This window comes from Ambystoma mexicanum, chromosome 1q (genome assembly GCF_040938575.1).
Source record: "Ambystoma mexicanum isolate Mex_15411 chromosome 1q, UKY_AmexF1_1, whole genome shotgun sequence".
Lineage (NCBI taxonomy): Eukaryota > Metazoa > Chordata > Amphibia > Caudata > Ambystomatidae > Ambystoma > Ambystoma mexicanum.
Genome location: NC_090922.1, coordinates 47,152,879 through 47,167,357, shown reverse-complemented (window position 1 = coordinate 47,167,357; position 14,479 = coordinate 47,152,879). Strand labels below are relative to the sequence as shown.

Genomic DNA, 14,479 nt, shown 5'->3' with positions numbered 1-14,479 from the left:
ATGTCAGGGCAATCAGGATACAAGACGACGCACCAATAACAGCAGATTGGGACATAGCGGAGGGATTCGCAGCCTATTATGCAGAACTCTATAAAACACCGTCCTCCCCCATAGACACCTCAATCCTAACAGGAATCACCCTCTCCACCCTAAAACCCGACCAGAGATCTCCATTAGAAAAAGATATCACAGAAGATGAACCAGCCATAGCGGACCTCCAATCCAGGAAAACCCCAGGACACAATGGCCTCCCATTAGAGGTGTGGAAGAATATAGGTCCAAATGTGATAACGCCACACCTATTGAGGATGCATGAAGCCTCACGCGGAGAGGGCTCTCCCCCGCAGGATCTAAGGCAAGCCACTACAGTAGTATAGCCCAAGGCAAACAAACCTCCAGACAGATGCAGTTCTTACAAACCCATCTCTCTAACACTGAAACCAAAATCCTAGCAAAAACACTAGCTAATCGACTACAGCAGATCATACCTGCCTTGATCCACCCGGATCAATGTGGATTCATGCCGCAAAGATCCACACCTTTGACTATACATAGGTTACACAGCATTGGAAAGAGCGACCACTATCCAGGGCCCATTAGCTTTACTGGCGGTGGATTTTGAAAAACGTTTGATTCAGTCAACTGGGAAGCAATCTGGGAAATAATGCAGAGAATGGGATTTGGCCCCCAATTCATGGGCTGGGTCAAACTATTGTATAAATCACTGGTAGCAGTAGCAAAAGTGAACGGCTATGTATCTAAACCCTTTGAATTAGGAAAAGGGACAAGACAGGGATGCCCACGGTCAGCCATGATCTTCGCGTTAGCGATCGAACCACTTGCGATAGTGTTAAGGGACACAGGGACATGGAACGGCTTCCGCTGGTCAGAAAACTGGGAAGACAAAGTGTCCCTATACGCAGACTACTTGCTCATATACTTAAAAGATGCATTAAGATCCTGCCCCATAGTAACTGCGGTGCTGGAGAGTTACGGCTCGTTAAGCGGCCTACGTGTTAACTGGGCCAAATCCATTCTGTTTCCACTAGGGCAGGAAGAAGAAATACCATTCCATTGCCCCTACCAGGTAGAGAGGAAACAATTCAGATACCTAGGTATACAAATTACGAACTTGAACGACTACATTCCTAAGAACTTACACCCAGTAACGACAAAATTTGCGGAAGATGTCCGACACTGGTCAACCCTTCCATTGACACTATTAGGCAGAGCGGCACTTTTTAAAATGATTGCCCTGTCCAGTTTCCTAAACATATTACAAAATGCCCAGCTACACATCCCTCCAAACGAATTTAGGAAAATAGATAAAATACTCCGGAAGCTGCTATAGAATGACGGCCATCCATGCATGGCACTCCATATGGGAGGGCAGAATTGGGCTTCCCCGACTGCAGACGTACTACTGGGCCAGCCAAATGGCATTTGTGAATGATAAATTGCATGGGAACACAAATGCGCCACATAACGGACCATCAGAGACGGACACTCCCGAAAAACCCATCATGCAATAACTGTATATAGAAGGGCCCGAACGATCACTCCCACTATGCAAATACATACTACTCAGATCTGGGCAGACACACAAATTTGTGGGATGGGGAAATAAGCTATCCCAAGCACAGCCACTATGGAACAGGAACCTCCCGGAAGTGTATACACTTCCCAAATGGCCGAACTGGTCACGGCACAGCACGCTGATGTTAGGCGATGTCGTGAGAGAAGACAGCATAATCCCATTTACGGAACTGGCACTCCGCTTCAATCTCCCCCAAACCGAACAATACCACTACACCCAACTGCATCACGCACTACAGGTCAACCTCCCAGATATGATCCCCCTGCCAGAATACACCCCAATAGAACAAAATATTTTCCCAGAACGAATCACCCACAAAGTAACATTGGTTTTGTACAGCGCCATAACCGCCTTCGGCACAACAGAACTGTCAGGGCTACAGGCCAAATGGGAAACTGACGTGGGTACTATACTACCGGAGGAATGGGTCTCTGCACTGGTGTTTTCCAGAGAAGTGGCCATATCGTCAAGACTTAGGCTGATTCAACTAAAGATATTGCAGAGTATACTACCCCAGGGTAGCCCTTTTTAAAAATGGGGAAGGATAAATGATCCAGCCTGTCTGCGGTGTAGAACTGAGGGGGGTACCTTCTTCCATATCCTGTGGGAATGCGCCTGCAGTCAACAATTCTGGGAGGCATGCTGCAATGATTTATCAATAGTCATGGGCAAATCAATTCCTAGAGACCCAAAACTACTACTGCTGGGAATAGAGGATGAAATTGAGCTGACAAGATATGAAAAGTTGTTTGTTTACCACCACCGCACTAATTAAAAGGAACATTGCACAACAATGGGGGTCGGAAGTGACACAGAGTTATGATCAATGGGTGACAGATGTGGACATGATGCAATGGAGCGCAGGGTGTACACGGCCAGAGGATGCCCGGCGAAGGCGCAGAAAGTATGGCAAAGATGGGAAGAAGCCCACTGAAAGACAACTCAGAATAAATGGCTGCAGGGACATGTTGGGGCACTCCTTGGTGCTGATTGTGTGCGCATAACAAGGGAATGGAGTATGGATTTTGTTTTGTAACATGTAGACTCACTCAACTATTTGCATGTACTGGGGGGAAACAGACAATGACCTTTTCATTAGTAGTGTGCTTGTAATTGTTTGTTTTAAAAATCAATAAAATGTGTTATAAAAAAAAATGCCTTCAGTGCAAGCCCACCTCATTAAAATGGTACAGCCGCAGAGGCTTCCAAAAGTAGGCTGTTGGGCTTTTTACTCTGACTGGAAAGAGATCGAGCGGATTCCAGCAAATCCTACAATAGTTCATGTTTAAAGCTGCACATCCTCTTACACTCAAAGGCTGCAACATTCCTCCAACTGCATCCTACCCACAATTGCCACAATTACCAAGAGAGCAACCCCTGCCTTTCCATAGCCTGAAAGATGGTGCAAATTCTCTTCCCAGCTGGATCTATAGACCGATGCGTCATCCAAATATGTTACCGAATACTTCCAGCAAAATGGAAGCATGATTAACCATCCTCTGAAGAGTGATAGGTGCCGCCATAAAACCCAAGAGAGTGACCATGAATTGGTAGACTCAGGAATAGAGGATGTGGTCATCTTTCTGGCATAGTTGATTAAACAAGTCACTAGTAACCAAAGATCAATCTAAACTGCAAAAACATGTTGCAGGGCCCACCACCCCCCATTTGTCCAAAAGCTCATTGGCTTGAGAAAGAGGGTGGACATCTGTCCTGGTGACATCACCAAAACCTTCCTTGTATTCCATAAAGAACCCGAGGGCATTGGTTCCAGCCTTGGAATAAAAATAAGACAGCTTCAAGGACTCTAGATTTGGATCACCTCTGGATGTCATGCATTGGCTTGGATAAACCTTATCCAACAGCTTTTTTAAAAAAAAACAAATGTGTTAACAAGGATGCTTACAGTGTTTTCAATATGGTGTATGGCAAGGTGCATTTTCTCGGTCTCTTTCTAGGGCCCAGAAAACAACCTACATGGTGTATAGGGTGATCTCTGCAAATTCATGGGAATTAATGCAAGGCAATCGTCAAATATATAACCTAGATTAATGTACAGTAAATCCTTTCACCACACAGAGAATGACAACGCAATATATCTGTACAACTTGACTATGCTAAACCTTATAGAATATATACACAACTACAAAACAAGAAGCAAGTAAACAGTAAAATAACTTTGCACAATAGCTTAAAAAGCAGTGATCTCACAAGTTCAAGAACGTTTATCAGTCCATACAAAAATAAAGTAATGGTTTTGTACAGTGTTTTGAAGAAGCACATATGCAGACTAAATCAACTTCTGAGCGAATCATAAGAGGTCCTGTTCCTTGCTGCAGAGAACATTAAGGAATGCCTACATTTATGATATTAATCCTTTTAATGTCATCTTGCTATAAGTTGGAAGTAAATGTAGACAAATCGGAAGCCGTGCCTTTAGACCTTACCTGCTTAGTAAAAACAATGCGTCCATCCAGGAAAGGAGGAACAAGGTTGTGCACCAGTAAGTGAACTTTGGCTGTGTTGTCTTCTTCAAAGTCTTCATCCACCTCCAGGCGATGAACCACACCACTGGTTAGCATGCGATTCGTCTCCCACCGCTCATTATCCTAATGGGTAAGAAGCCATGACAAGTTAAGACACATACTTCCTTCCGATGCACATGTTTCAATAGTTAAGAGTTAAGGACTTCTCTGCAGTGCAGATGGCACTTCACACGACTGTCACTTTCAGGGAGACTTTCAAAGCCCGCTGGTGAGGGATATGAGGCCATCTATCCTAAGGGTAAACAGGGTTCGAACCACAAGTTAGACCATAATCTTTATAAATTCGCGGAAAAAGCAGACGGCTGGTGGGAGTATAGTCCCAATATATAACAAGAAACTACACTACACAGGTATGTTAAACACTCTTCATTATAGAATTGTACCTTAAGTAGAAGTTCAAATAAGTGATCAGCTGAAAATCTGGACGTTAACTGGCATTTGAGGCTGCAGATGCAGTGCTGGGGACTGCAGGGTAAAAACTGAGCTGCAAGAAGAGACGCCCACAAGCTCCAACCCTTGGCACTAGAAATAACACCTGAAGGAGCACAAGCAAAGCTTTTTGCTGTCAACCAGTGAGCGATGGCAGGTGACATGACTCCATCACAGATGGGATGCATCAGAAGAGAACTGGAATGAGAGGCTAACTTCAAGCAAGTAGTAATCAAACTGATGAGTCAGACAACCAGTTGCAAGTTAGCACTTTAGGTGGCACTATTCACTCAATTCCAAGACATTTACAGTAAGAGCTGTAGAGTTTGTACAACACTCCAGACCCTAGACATAACTAGTAAAACTCAGGACAAAGCACTGCAGAGTAAACTATTAAAAAAAAAAAAAAAAAAAACGAAAACTTTAGTCAAGACAGCATTTTAATTTTGGGAATTATGCATGTCCTTTTTATAAAACCCCTTAACATTTTTGACCCACTCTACCCCCTCTTTTTTGGATCACTGACCTAATTTTGGAAGTTATTGGTACTTCTAAGTCAGATTGCGACTGCAACCATTTTTGACATAGAGGGTATATGCTGGGCTGGATTGCCCATAAAACTCCCAGGATCATGTTTGTGCCTTAGAGTTGAGTTATCAACCTTATCTGGTCTTGGGAAGAATGGCTGTAATTTAGTTTTGGCTTCACCAGTGGTGTAAGTTGATTTACCGCACTGGCATCCCGAATGCACCTTTTGGTAGCATTAGGGGGTACCATTTTATTTTTAAAGTCCTACTCTATGCAATTATGTTTTAGGGGCTTCCACAAATCAGGCAGAACATGGCAGTTGTTTACAAGTTGCCTCTGTGAGCCCAGCAAAGCAATCTACAGTAGAGTGAACTAGTGTATACCAGTACCAGCACATGGGCAGGCTATTATATCCTGTGGTGCTGGTCTTGGATAACCTGCAGATTTAAGGGTCATCCTAATTGACTGGCCATCTAACCTTTTGGTTTGCGCCCATTAGTGTGATTGGCAGGCTGGCTTAGGTCAGCCCTTGTGTGTGGGTATAAAATGGGCAAACAATGTGCCTACACTCGATTCAGATTTTGTTTTGAAAATGCAGGTTCCTTCTCCGGATTCCCATGGTTTGACTGCCAATGCAGCATACTTATTACGAGATCGGCCTATGCTGGCAGGACTCTGTCCTGGGGTATCTACAGATTTTTTTTGGCTAATAGTCATCCATACTGGGCCTCCTCTCCACCCACCGCTGGCTCCCCCATGCCGCCAGGCTGTATTACTACCAGCTTATTGCTTTACCACTGAGGCCATCCCACCTTGGTGCTAGCTGATGCAGTCGCCTGGAAGGGTTCGCAGACTCCACACTCTGCCTCATTTGCTCTTCAGGACCATCCTAGGTCAGCACCTCAGTAGTCTCCAACACAGGATAATTTTTTGTGGCTGGGCTGCACTCCTTTGTTACTCAAGCTGCCAGAACGTACTTTTCCAGGTTCTATGTTGTTTTGCAGACAGCAATTTCTCAGAAGTCCTTTACTTCAAAGAAATTCTGCAGACAGAACTCATTGAATTTCTATTTTGAGGGGGTTGGAGGGGTTCACCACAAGCCTCTCCTTTCCAAACAGTACTCGCCCTTCCCCCACCCCTATATATAATACATTACTCACCGTAATCGTATTTCTGATGCTTGTATCTGCTTAGATTCACATGCTGTGCATAGGCCGACATCTAGTGGAAGCTGCAGAGTATTACAGTTTGTTTTTCGAAATTCGAAAATGGGCGTCGACACAGGGCGTGCAGTAATACTATCCCTAGTGTGACGTCCACTGTACCCAAGATCCCTCACGCGTCTAGGATCCTCAGATTGTATTTTTTCTGACATGAGGTAGCATGAGGAGTAGCGTGAGTCAGGTTATTCAACCACATAGAAAGGTGAGACTACAAGCAACCATGCGCCTTCTCTCAGAGGGGAGGAAGGGTGGGTCGCATGTGAATCTAAGCAGATACAAGCATCAGAAATACGATTACGGTGAGTAATGTATCCCTTCTGAGGCTTGTGGAATCTGCTTAGATCACATGCTGTGCATAGATTAGCGAGCAGTACCTGAAGGAGGTGGGATGTGAGAAGGGTCATGAGCAAATAAGTGTCTTAAAACCGCTTGTCCCACTTGTGTATCTGCCTTGGAATGGGTGCCAATGCAGTAATGCTGAGTAAAAGTGTGAATAGAGCTCCAAGTAGCTGCTTTGCAAATGGTGTCAAGGGGTACATTTGCAATGAAAGCCAGAGTGGCCCCAATGCCTCTAGTAGAGTGGGCTCTTGGCGTGAAAAGCAGAGTTCTTTCAGAGAGTGAGTAACACAGCTGGATACAGTTAATAATCCACTTTGAGATGGCACCTTTAGAGACGCGATCCACCTCTCTGCCTGTAGCTACGGAGACAAACAGTTGATCTGTTTTTCTTAGCGGTCTGGTCTTATTTACATATTAGAGGACCGCCCTACGCACATCTAGGGTGTGTAGTTTCACCTCAGCCGAGCTTTGAGGGTCCTGGAAGAAAGCCAGAAGCTTGATTGACTCGTTTACATGGAATTTTGATATAAACTTAGGTGAGAACCTAGGGTGTGTGCGTAAAACCAGTTTGTCTTTATGGACAGTAAAGAAGGGATCCTGCACTGACAGAGCCTGAATTTCACTGACCCTTCTTATAGAAGTAATAGCTACTAAGAAGGCCGTTTTATAAGTCAGGTGTTTGAGACTGCTTTTATGCATGGGCTCGAAAGGGGGTCCCATGAGCTTGAATAGCACCACATTAAGGTCCCACCCTGGTGGTGGGTTTGAAATAGGAGGGTGAAGTCTCTTTACTCCTTCCATGAAGGCTTTAACTACTGGTATTTTCCACCACGAGACCTTGCTATGGGAAGTGGTGTATGCCGACAGGGCTGCCAGGTGTACTTTCAGTGAGTTAAAAACCAATCCTGCATTTAGCAGGTGGAGCATGTATGTAACAATAGTGGAAGGAGTGCAATCAACAGGATTGATTTGTCTACTCCAGATAACAAACCTCTTCCACTTGTCAAAGTAACAGTGCCTTGTGTGTGGTTTCCTAGATTATTTTAGGATGTCCATACACCTCTGTGGTAAATTGAGATGTCCAAACTCTATGACCTCAGGAGCCATGCTGCCAGGTTCATTGAGTTGGGTTGCTGGTGCACTGTTTGACCTTGGTGCTGGGACAGTAGGTTGTACCAGGCTGGAAGTTTGATGGGCTCGCACACTGCCATCCTGCGTAGGTGTGGGAACCACGGTTGTCTTGCCCACATGGGAGCAACTAGGACGACCGTCATCGACTCTCTGTTCATCTTGTTCACCACTTTCCTGATGAGAGGAGTTGGTGGAAAAGCGTACGCAAACATCTCTGACCAGTTCATCCACAGGGCGTTCCCCTGGGAGTCTGGTTGGGGGAACCTGGATGCAAATCCTGGGCATTGTCTGTTTTCGCTTGTGGCGAATAAGTCTATAGTGGGGAAACCCCACTGAGAGAAGATATCTTCTACGACCTCTCTGTGTAGAACCCATTCGTGTTCCTCTGGGAGGGAGTCTCTGCTCAGAGCATCCGCTAGGGAATTGAGCTCCCCTGGAACATGCTGTGATGACAGGAAGATGTTCCGTCTGAGTGCCCAATGCCCATATCCAGATTTTCTGGGCAAGCTTGGACAGATTTGGCGAACGAGTCCCTCCTTGCTTGTTCAGGTAGAACATGGCTGATGTGCTGTCTGTCCGGATTTGCACTGACAGGTTTAGTAGCTGGGGCTCGAACGCTTGAAGCGCTCTGAATACTGCCAGAAGCTCTAGCAGGTTGATGTGGTTCTTGGCCACTGAAGGAGACCAGAGACCCTGAGCTGTGTGGTGGAGATGGTGAGCTCCCCACCCCGTCAGACATGCATGGGAAGTGACTACTGCCTGTACTTCGGGATCGTAAAAAGGGTTTCCCCTGTGCGAGATTCTCTCTTGTCCACCAGTGAAGGCTTTGTACTAGTGTTGGCGAAACGACCACTAGATCGTCCCAATGACCACTTGCCTGAGACCACAGTTTCGCCAACCATTCTTGCTTGGGACGCATGCGCAGGCGCGCGTGGGGGACCAGGTAAATACATGACGCCATCATGCCCAGTAAACACGTACCGTTATTTGGTGACCGGACTGATAATGCGGAATTTGCAGTAGTATATTCCGAATTCTTTCCTCTGAAGGAAAGGTCAACCCCTCTTGAGCATCTAGGATTGCTCCTAGGAACTGTTTGGAGGTGCTTGGCACCAGGCTTGATTTTTTCTCGTTGATTGAGAAGCCTAACTCGTGGAGGAGGTCGATAGTCCTTTGAATGTTTGTCCTGCAAATTACTGGGGTTTCCTCCGTTATGAGCCAGTCGTCCAGATATGGGTACACCGGGAATGCCTCCTTGCGTAGGTGTGCAGCCGCCACCGCCAGTACCTTGGTGAATACCCTTGGTGCCGAAGCTATCCCGAAGGGCAGTACCTTGAATTGGTAGTGCCGACTGTCCATCTTGAAGCGCAAGTACCTTCTGTGCGCTGGGAACATGGAAATATGAAAATAAGCATCTTTCATATCCAAGGTTGCCATGTAATCCCCCTTTTTTAGGAGGGGGATTACCTCTTGTAGCGTAGTCATACGAAACTTTTGGGGCTTGACATACTTGTTGGCAGGCCGTAAATCCAATACTGGGCGCATTGTCAAATCTTTCTTTGGCACAAGGAAGTAAGTTGAATAAATACCCTTGTTTACCTGGTGTCCCGGGATGAGTTCTATCGCGTCCTTTTCTAGCAGAATGGCGATCACCTCGAGGAGAATCTTCTGATGTTCTAAAGAGTGTACTCTTTGTCGTGGAGGATGGTTCTGGGGACGCTGCAGTAGTTCTATACAGTACCCTGTGGATACTGTTGACAGCACCCATCTTTCTGATGTGATCCCTTCCCAAGCCTGGGTGAAGTTGGAAATGCGTCCCCCTACTGGGGTTGTGTGAGAAGGGACCCTGAACTGAGCGTCACTGCTTTGGTGGAGGCGTGCCGCCTCCCTTGCTGGGGCTGCCTCTACCTTTACCATGACCTCTCCTATTACCCCTGCCGTAACCCTGGGTAGACTGTTGGCTGTTGTTCCACTGTGTACCCTGCCCCTGGGAATAGTTAGATCCTCTCTGGGAATTTTGGCTGCGTGGGCGACGAAAATTACTATTCCCTCTCTGGTTAGGGGGTTTATTGGTTAACTGGCCAAAGGACTTGATTGTCTCGTATTCGTCCGTGGCATTCTTCATTGCGTCTTCGACCGCCTTACCAAACAGATCGGCTTCCACCGGTTTGTCCAACAATGATGCCTGGGTTTCTGCCTTAAAACCAGACTGCCGTAACCACGCATGTCTCTTGATAACAGTGCCTTCTGCTATCAATCTGCCTGCGTTGTCCGCGGCGTCAAAGGTTGCTTTCAAAATGCAACCAGACACGCTCTACCCTCTGCGGAAATCCGAGCTAACTGGCCCTTTAAAGGTTCCAGAGCAGAGGCTATGAGTGCTGCAAATTCTTCCCACTGATGGCAGTTGTAGCTGGCCAACAGGGTGGTGGAGTTTGCAATCCTTGCTTGATAGGCGGACGTTGAGGCTACTTTCCTGCCCAAACCATATAGTTTTTTGCTCTCCTTGTCGGGAGGAGCTTTGGACGATGACAAGGGTGTTCCAGCCCTCTTACGAGTGTTAGTGACAACTAGGGAATCTGGCTTCAGATGTCCTCTTATATAGAGAGGGTCAGATTGGGCTGCCCTAAAAAGTTTTTCAACCCTGGGATTGACTGCTCTGGTGAGGTTCGGGTTCACCAGGGACGGGTCTATTTTTCGCTGAATGGACTTAAGGATAGGGATGGTCTGGGCAACAGGCCTCCTTTCTCCCACTAACTCCTCTCCTCTGTAACCAAGGAGATTCCCGAGACATCAAATCTTGCATGCAGAAACTATTCAGTGACATCTTGGGAGACCACCTCTCCAGACAGCATTCGGAGTGATAGAATACACTGCACAGGTCGCAAGAGGGGAGCCTCTACTGCCTACCCGAGAGATGTCCTTGCCGCGATGACCTCATACGCACAGAAAGAAGCAAAACTTCTAGCAGCCAGACTGGGATGCCTAATTACGATAGGCAGCACAGAGGTACTCCGAATCCAGGATTTGGTGCGCTCCACGCTTCAGAAACATCATGAATTGGGACAATTACAAATGCACTGGCTAAACGATCAGATACCGATTGACCTTCCCATTTGGACTATTTCAATGGGAGGGACCCCAGCACTTCATTACATCTTTAAGCACAGGTATTGCCTTGTCACAGCTACCAAATGACAACACAGCGCGATCATCCACTCACGTTGTGAATGAGGCGCACAAAAGGAAGCCATTGGAATGGTCCGAAATTCACACTTATTCAAGAAAGAAGGGACAAGTGAAGAATCACGAAGCTCCGCTTAAGGCTGGACATATCTAGGGGTTGCCCGGGAGAAATAATTATGCAGATTCCCTTTGTGGTAGAGGTCATACCACCATGGTGAGTTCTCCCTGCAGTGCGTGACATTTCTGGGGGGCATGTTTGGACAAAGGTAAATGTGTGCCCCAACCCCAGATGAAGGGGGAGGCCAGCATATCATCTAGGAGTCCTCGGTAGAGTGATTGGACCACTGGATCAAAACCTGAGCCTTAGCGCGCTCAGGAGTCCACGCAACACCAGGATCCTGGTCCTAGTTTTCACTTGTCCTGTTTCTCTTTTTCTAAGGTATAGTTTGACTGTTAGGACTCAGGTTGGATTGTTCAAGGGGTTCGGAAAGGGGACAGGAGGGGGCAATTTTTTGGGGCTCAGAGAGTGATAAAGGTGGGATCTTCGTATATAATACAGTATGCTTTTTTTTATGCCGCAGGTACTTTTGGATTCAATGCAAACAGGGAAAGCCCAATGGAGGCAAAGGACAACATCAAAAAGAAAGGCCGTCAGGATTTACATGCAACATATGGTGACAACTCCCCTATGAAGAGGAAGAAAATTAAAAATGTCCTCCGGTTGACTAACCCTGAAGTGGTAGCTCTGCAAGAGACACATACGTTCCAGGGATATTGTCATGGCGCGGTTCCCGGGATACTTCCGGTTGTTTCAAGCCACTACTTCTAGCAAAACGTGCAAGGTTTTCTTCGCTTTCAGGGACATGGTAAACAGAGGACAAGATTTTAAAAACGAGAATGGGCCCTAGATGCACGTTTGCTACAATCTATGCCCCCAATTCAAGCCAGGAAGATTATTTTGGTAACGGTAAATTGGAACAATTTATGAGAGGCGACCTGATCCTTATGGGGGGGATTTAAACTTAGCTTTATCCCCGACACTAGACAGAACCTGAGAGAGCAAGTGGAGGGAGAATAATATACAAGAGAAAGTATGTGGACAGGATACACCTTAGAGACGTCTGGCGAGAGCAAAAAGATCAAGACAAAAACTTCACCTTCTATTCCAACATTCACCACAGCTCTTATCAAATAGACTACTTTTGGGTGGCAGCTACTCTTAAGGGCAAGGTGAAGGAGGCCCCCCCCCCCCCCTCAGGGACATTTCCGTATCTGACCATGCCCCAGTACCCCAGGGGTGGAGGGAGCGGCGGGTAGCGGTGTTGGGAGTATGGAAATATTTCTTCCTTACAGAAATGCTGAGGGATCCAGAAATAATGGACACGATAGGAAACCAGATTATAGACTTTGTTTAATGGCAATCCGGCAGACCTCACTTTGGAAAATACAACTTGCGACACATTCAAAGCAGTGCTTAGTGGAGCAGAACAAGAGTTAGAAAGAGTGGAGCGAATTGAAAGCTAAATGGCAAATGAACCCGTCTAGGGTTAATCTAAAGGCTTACAAAGGGAAACCCGGTGAGCTGGTGGTGGTCAGAACTAGTAGGGCGGATTAGTCGCTGCTACACACAAAGAAAGCATACGTCAAGGCCAACCAGTTAGATACGTTTATTGCCAGGGTCCTTCAGGGCGTCAGTTTTGAAAATCAACCTGAAAATTTTAACTCTCCGAGGCCTGGGCATCCAACCAGCAAAGGCAAAAAAAAACTCTGCATGGGCATCAAAGGGTATCAGTTACCTGGGAATTACTCTTACGAATAAACTGGTAACTTTCTATGATGCCAAATTCCCTCAGCTCTTACGAGCTATCAGAAATGATCTCTTGAAATGGAACCTTCTTACGATTTCATGGCTCTGACATATGGCACACATCAAAATGTCAATTGACTCCCAATTTATATACTGCTTCCAAGATCTTGCATTTCTAAACCCCAACGCCTTTTTTTTTAAAAGAGTGGCAGAAGATATCCAGCACCTTAATTTGGGGTGGTAAAAAAAAAAAAAAAAAAAAAAAAGCAGAATTTCAAGTCTAGTCCCAATGGCCCCAAGAAACAAAGGGGGATTTGATTTACAGTACTTTAGGTTATTTTATGACATTGCACAAATTAGGGTCATTAGGGACTGGTTTATGAGACAGATTACAAAGGCTTTGACTAGAATGAACAGAGCCATAACGGGGGGATATGTATATAGAGCCCAACGTTGGGACATTTGGCGAGTGTAAACAATCCTTTCAACTCCAGAAAAGTAGAGTCTGGTATTATCAACTGAGGCACTGGGTCTCAGGCGTACCACTGACAGCGGCAACCACGTGACAATTTACCCTGTTGAGAAATTTCTCCTTACACAACCTCATATACTCACTACAAAATGGTCTTAGAAGGGGCCCCATTAGTGGAACACACTCACGTTACTAAGTGGGGACAATAACAAATCAAAACATTTCAAAACAGTGGGAATGGTTGTGCAGAAACATCCCAAAAAAGGCCAAGGTCATTCAGATTAGGGGGGCATGGTACTAAATGATACATCAATGGCACTACACGCCCACTAAATTGCACACAATCACTGAATTGTTGGAGGGGATGTAATACAGCAGGGAGTTTGGGAAAACATTGGGTGGCCTTGACCAAAACTACTCTATGCCATGTCCCAGAAGACCTGTAATCTTCAATCTTCGATGTTCCTCTGAAAAACTTTTTTTCTCCTGGGGATTCAAGGCCTGGAAGGTATCCGTTTCTCTAAAGCAGAGACCAAGGCGATTGCAATATTGTTAGCAGCCATGTGGCTATTGATGGTGCAAAGATGGAAATCTGAAGGGGACCATCTGAACATGACTAGTTCAGAAACATTTGTGATTTTGTTGCTCTTGAATGCGGAGTTCGAAATTGCCAGGCACTGAGCTAATTAGCTCCTGGAGTCACAATCAGCACCTGGAAATTATTGTTTCCAGGCGCCATTAGTTGCGCCTCCGGTGTCCCAGTAGTTTAGAATGCATGTTCTTGACACAGAATTGTGGAAGACCTACGGTGTCTGAACCCTGCTTCCCAAGCACAGATGACGCATGCTATTCATGTAGTTAATAAGCTTCTCGGATGGGACAGAGGTCTACGCCTAAGAAAACCAGTGCAGACTACTTAATGTTAACTGCAAAGTGAAAGTTAATGAAGTTGAGAGTTTGAGGAGAGGCATACTGAAGTGAAGGGCCCGGACATTACTACAAACACATTACCCTAAACCAAATTGCTTTAAAGTACTGCAGAGGACTTTGAGCCGCCATAAAGACATTTACCCTCCTGGCCGCAACATAGTAACAACGTTTGTTGAAATAAACAAGTAGAACTCGCCGCTATTTTATAAGTAAGATTCGGAGACAGAAAATTGATTCACTGAAGACTGATAATCGTTAGGCAAGCATCTCTATTCCCCTTTCTTAAAAAAGGGG

The 14,479-nt window shown here is 45.9% G+C and overlaps 1 protein-coding gene across 1 annotated transcript in view; it reads right to left on the bottom strand.

Annotated features, from left to right (window-relative positions):
- DHX38 (DEAH-box helicase 38) overlaps nt 1–14,479 on the bottom strand; it is a 2,105,687-nt gene that overhangs the window by 1,336,906 nt on the left and 754,302 nt on the right. Inside the window, exon 9 of the mRNA XM_069635507.1 lies at nt 4,045–4,206. Coding sequence (XP_069491608.1) covers nt 4,045–4,206 — 162 coding nt within the window. The remainder of the gene's footprint in view (nt 1–4,044; nt 4,207–14,479) is intronic.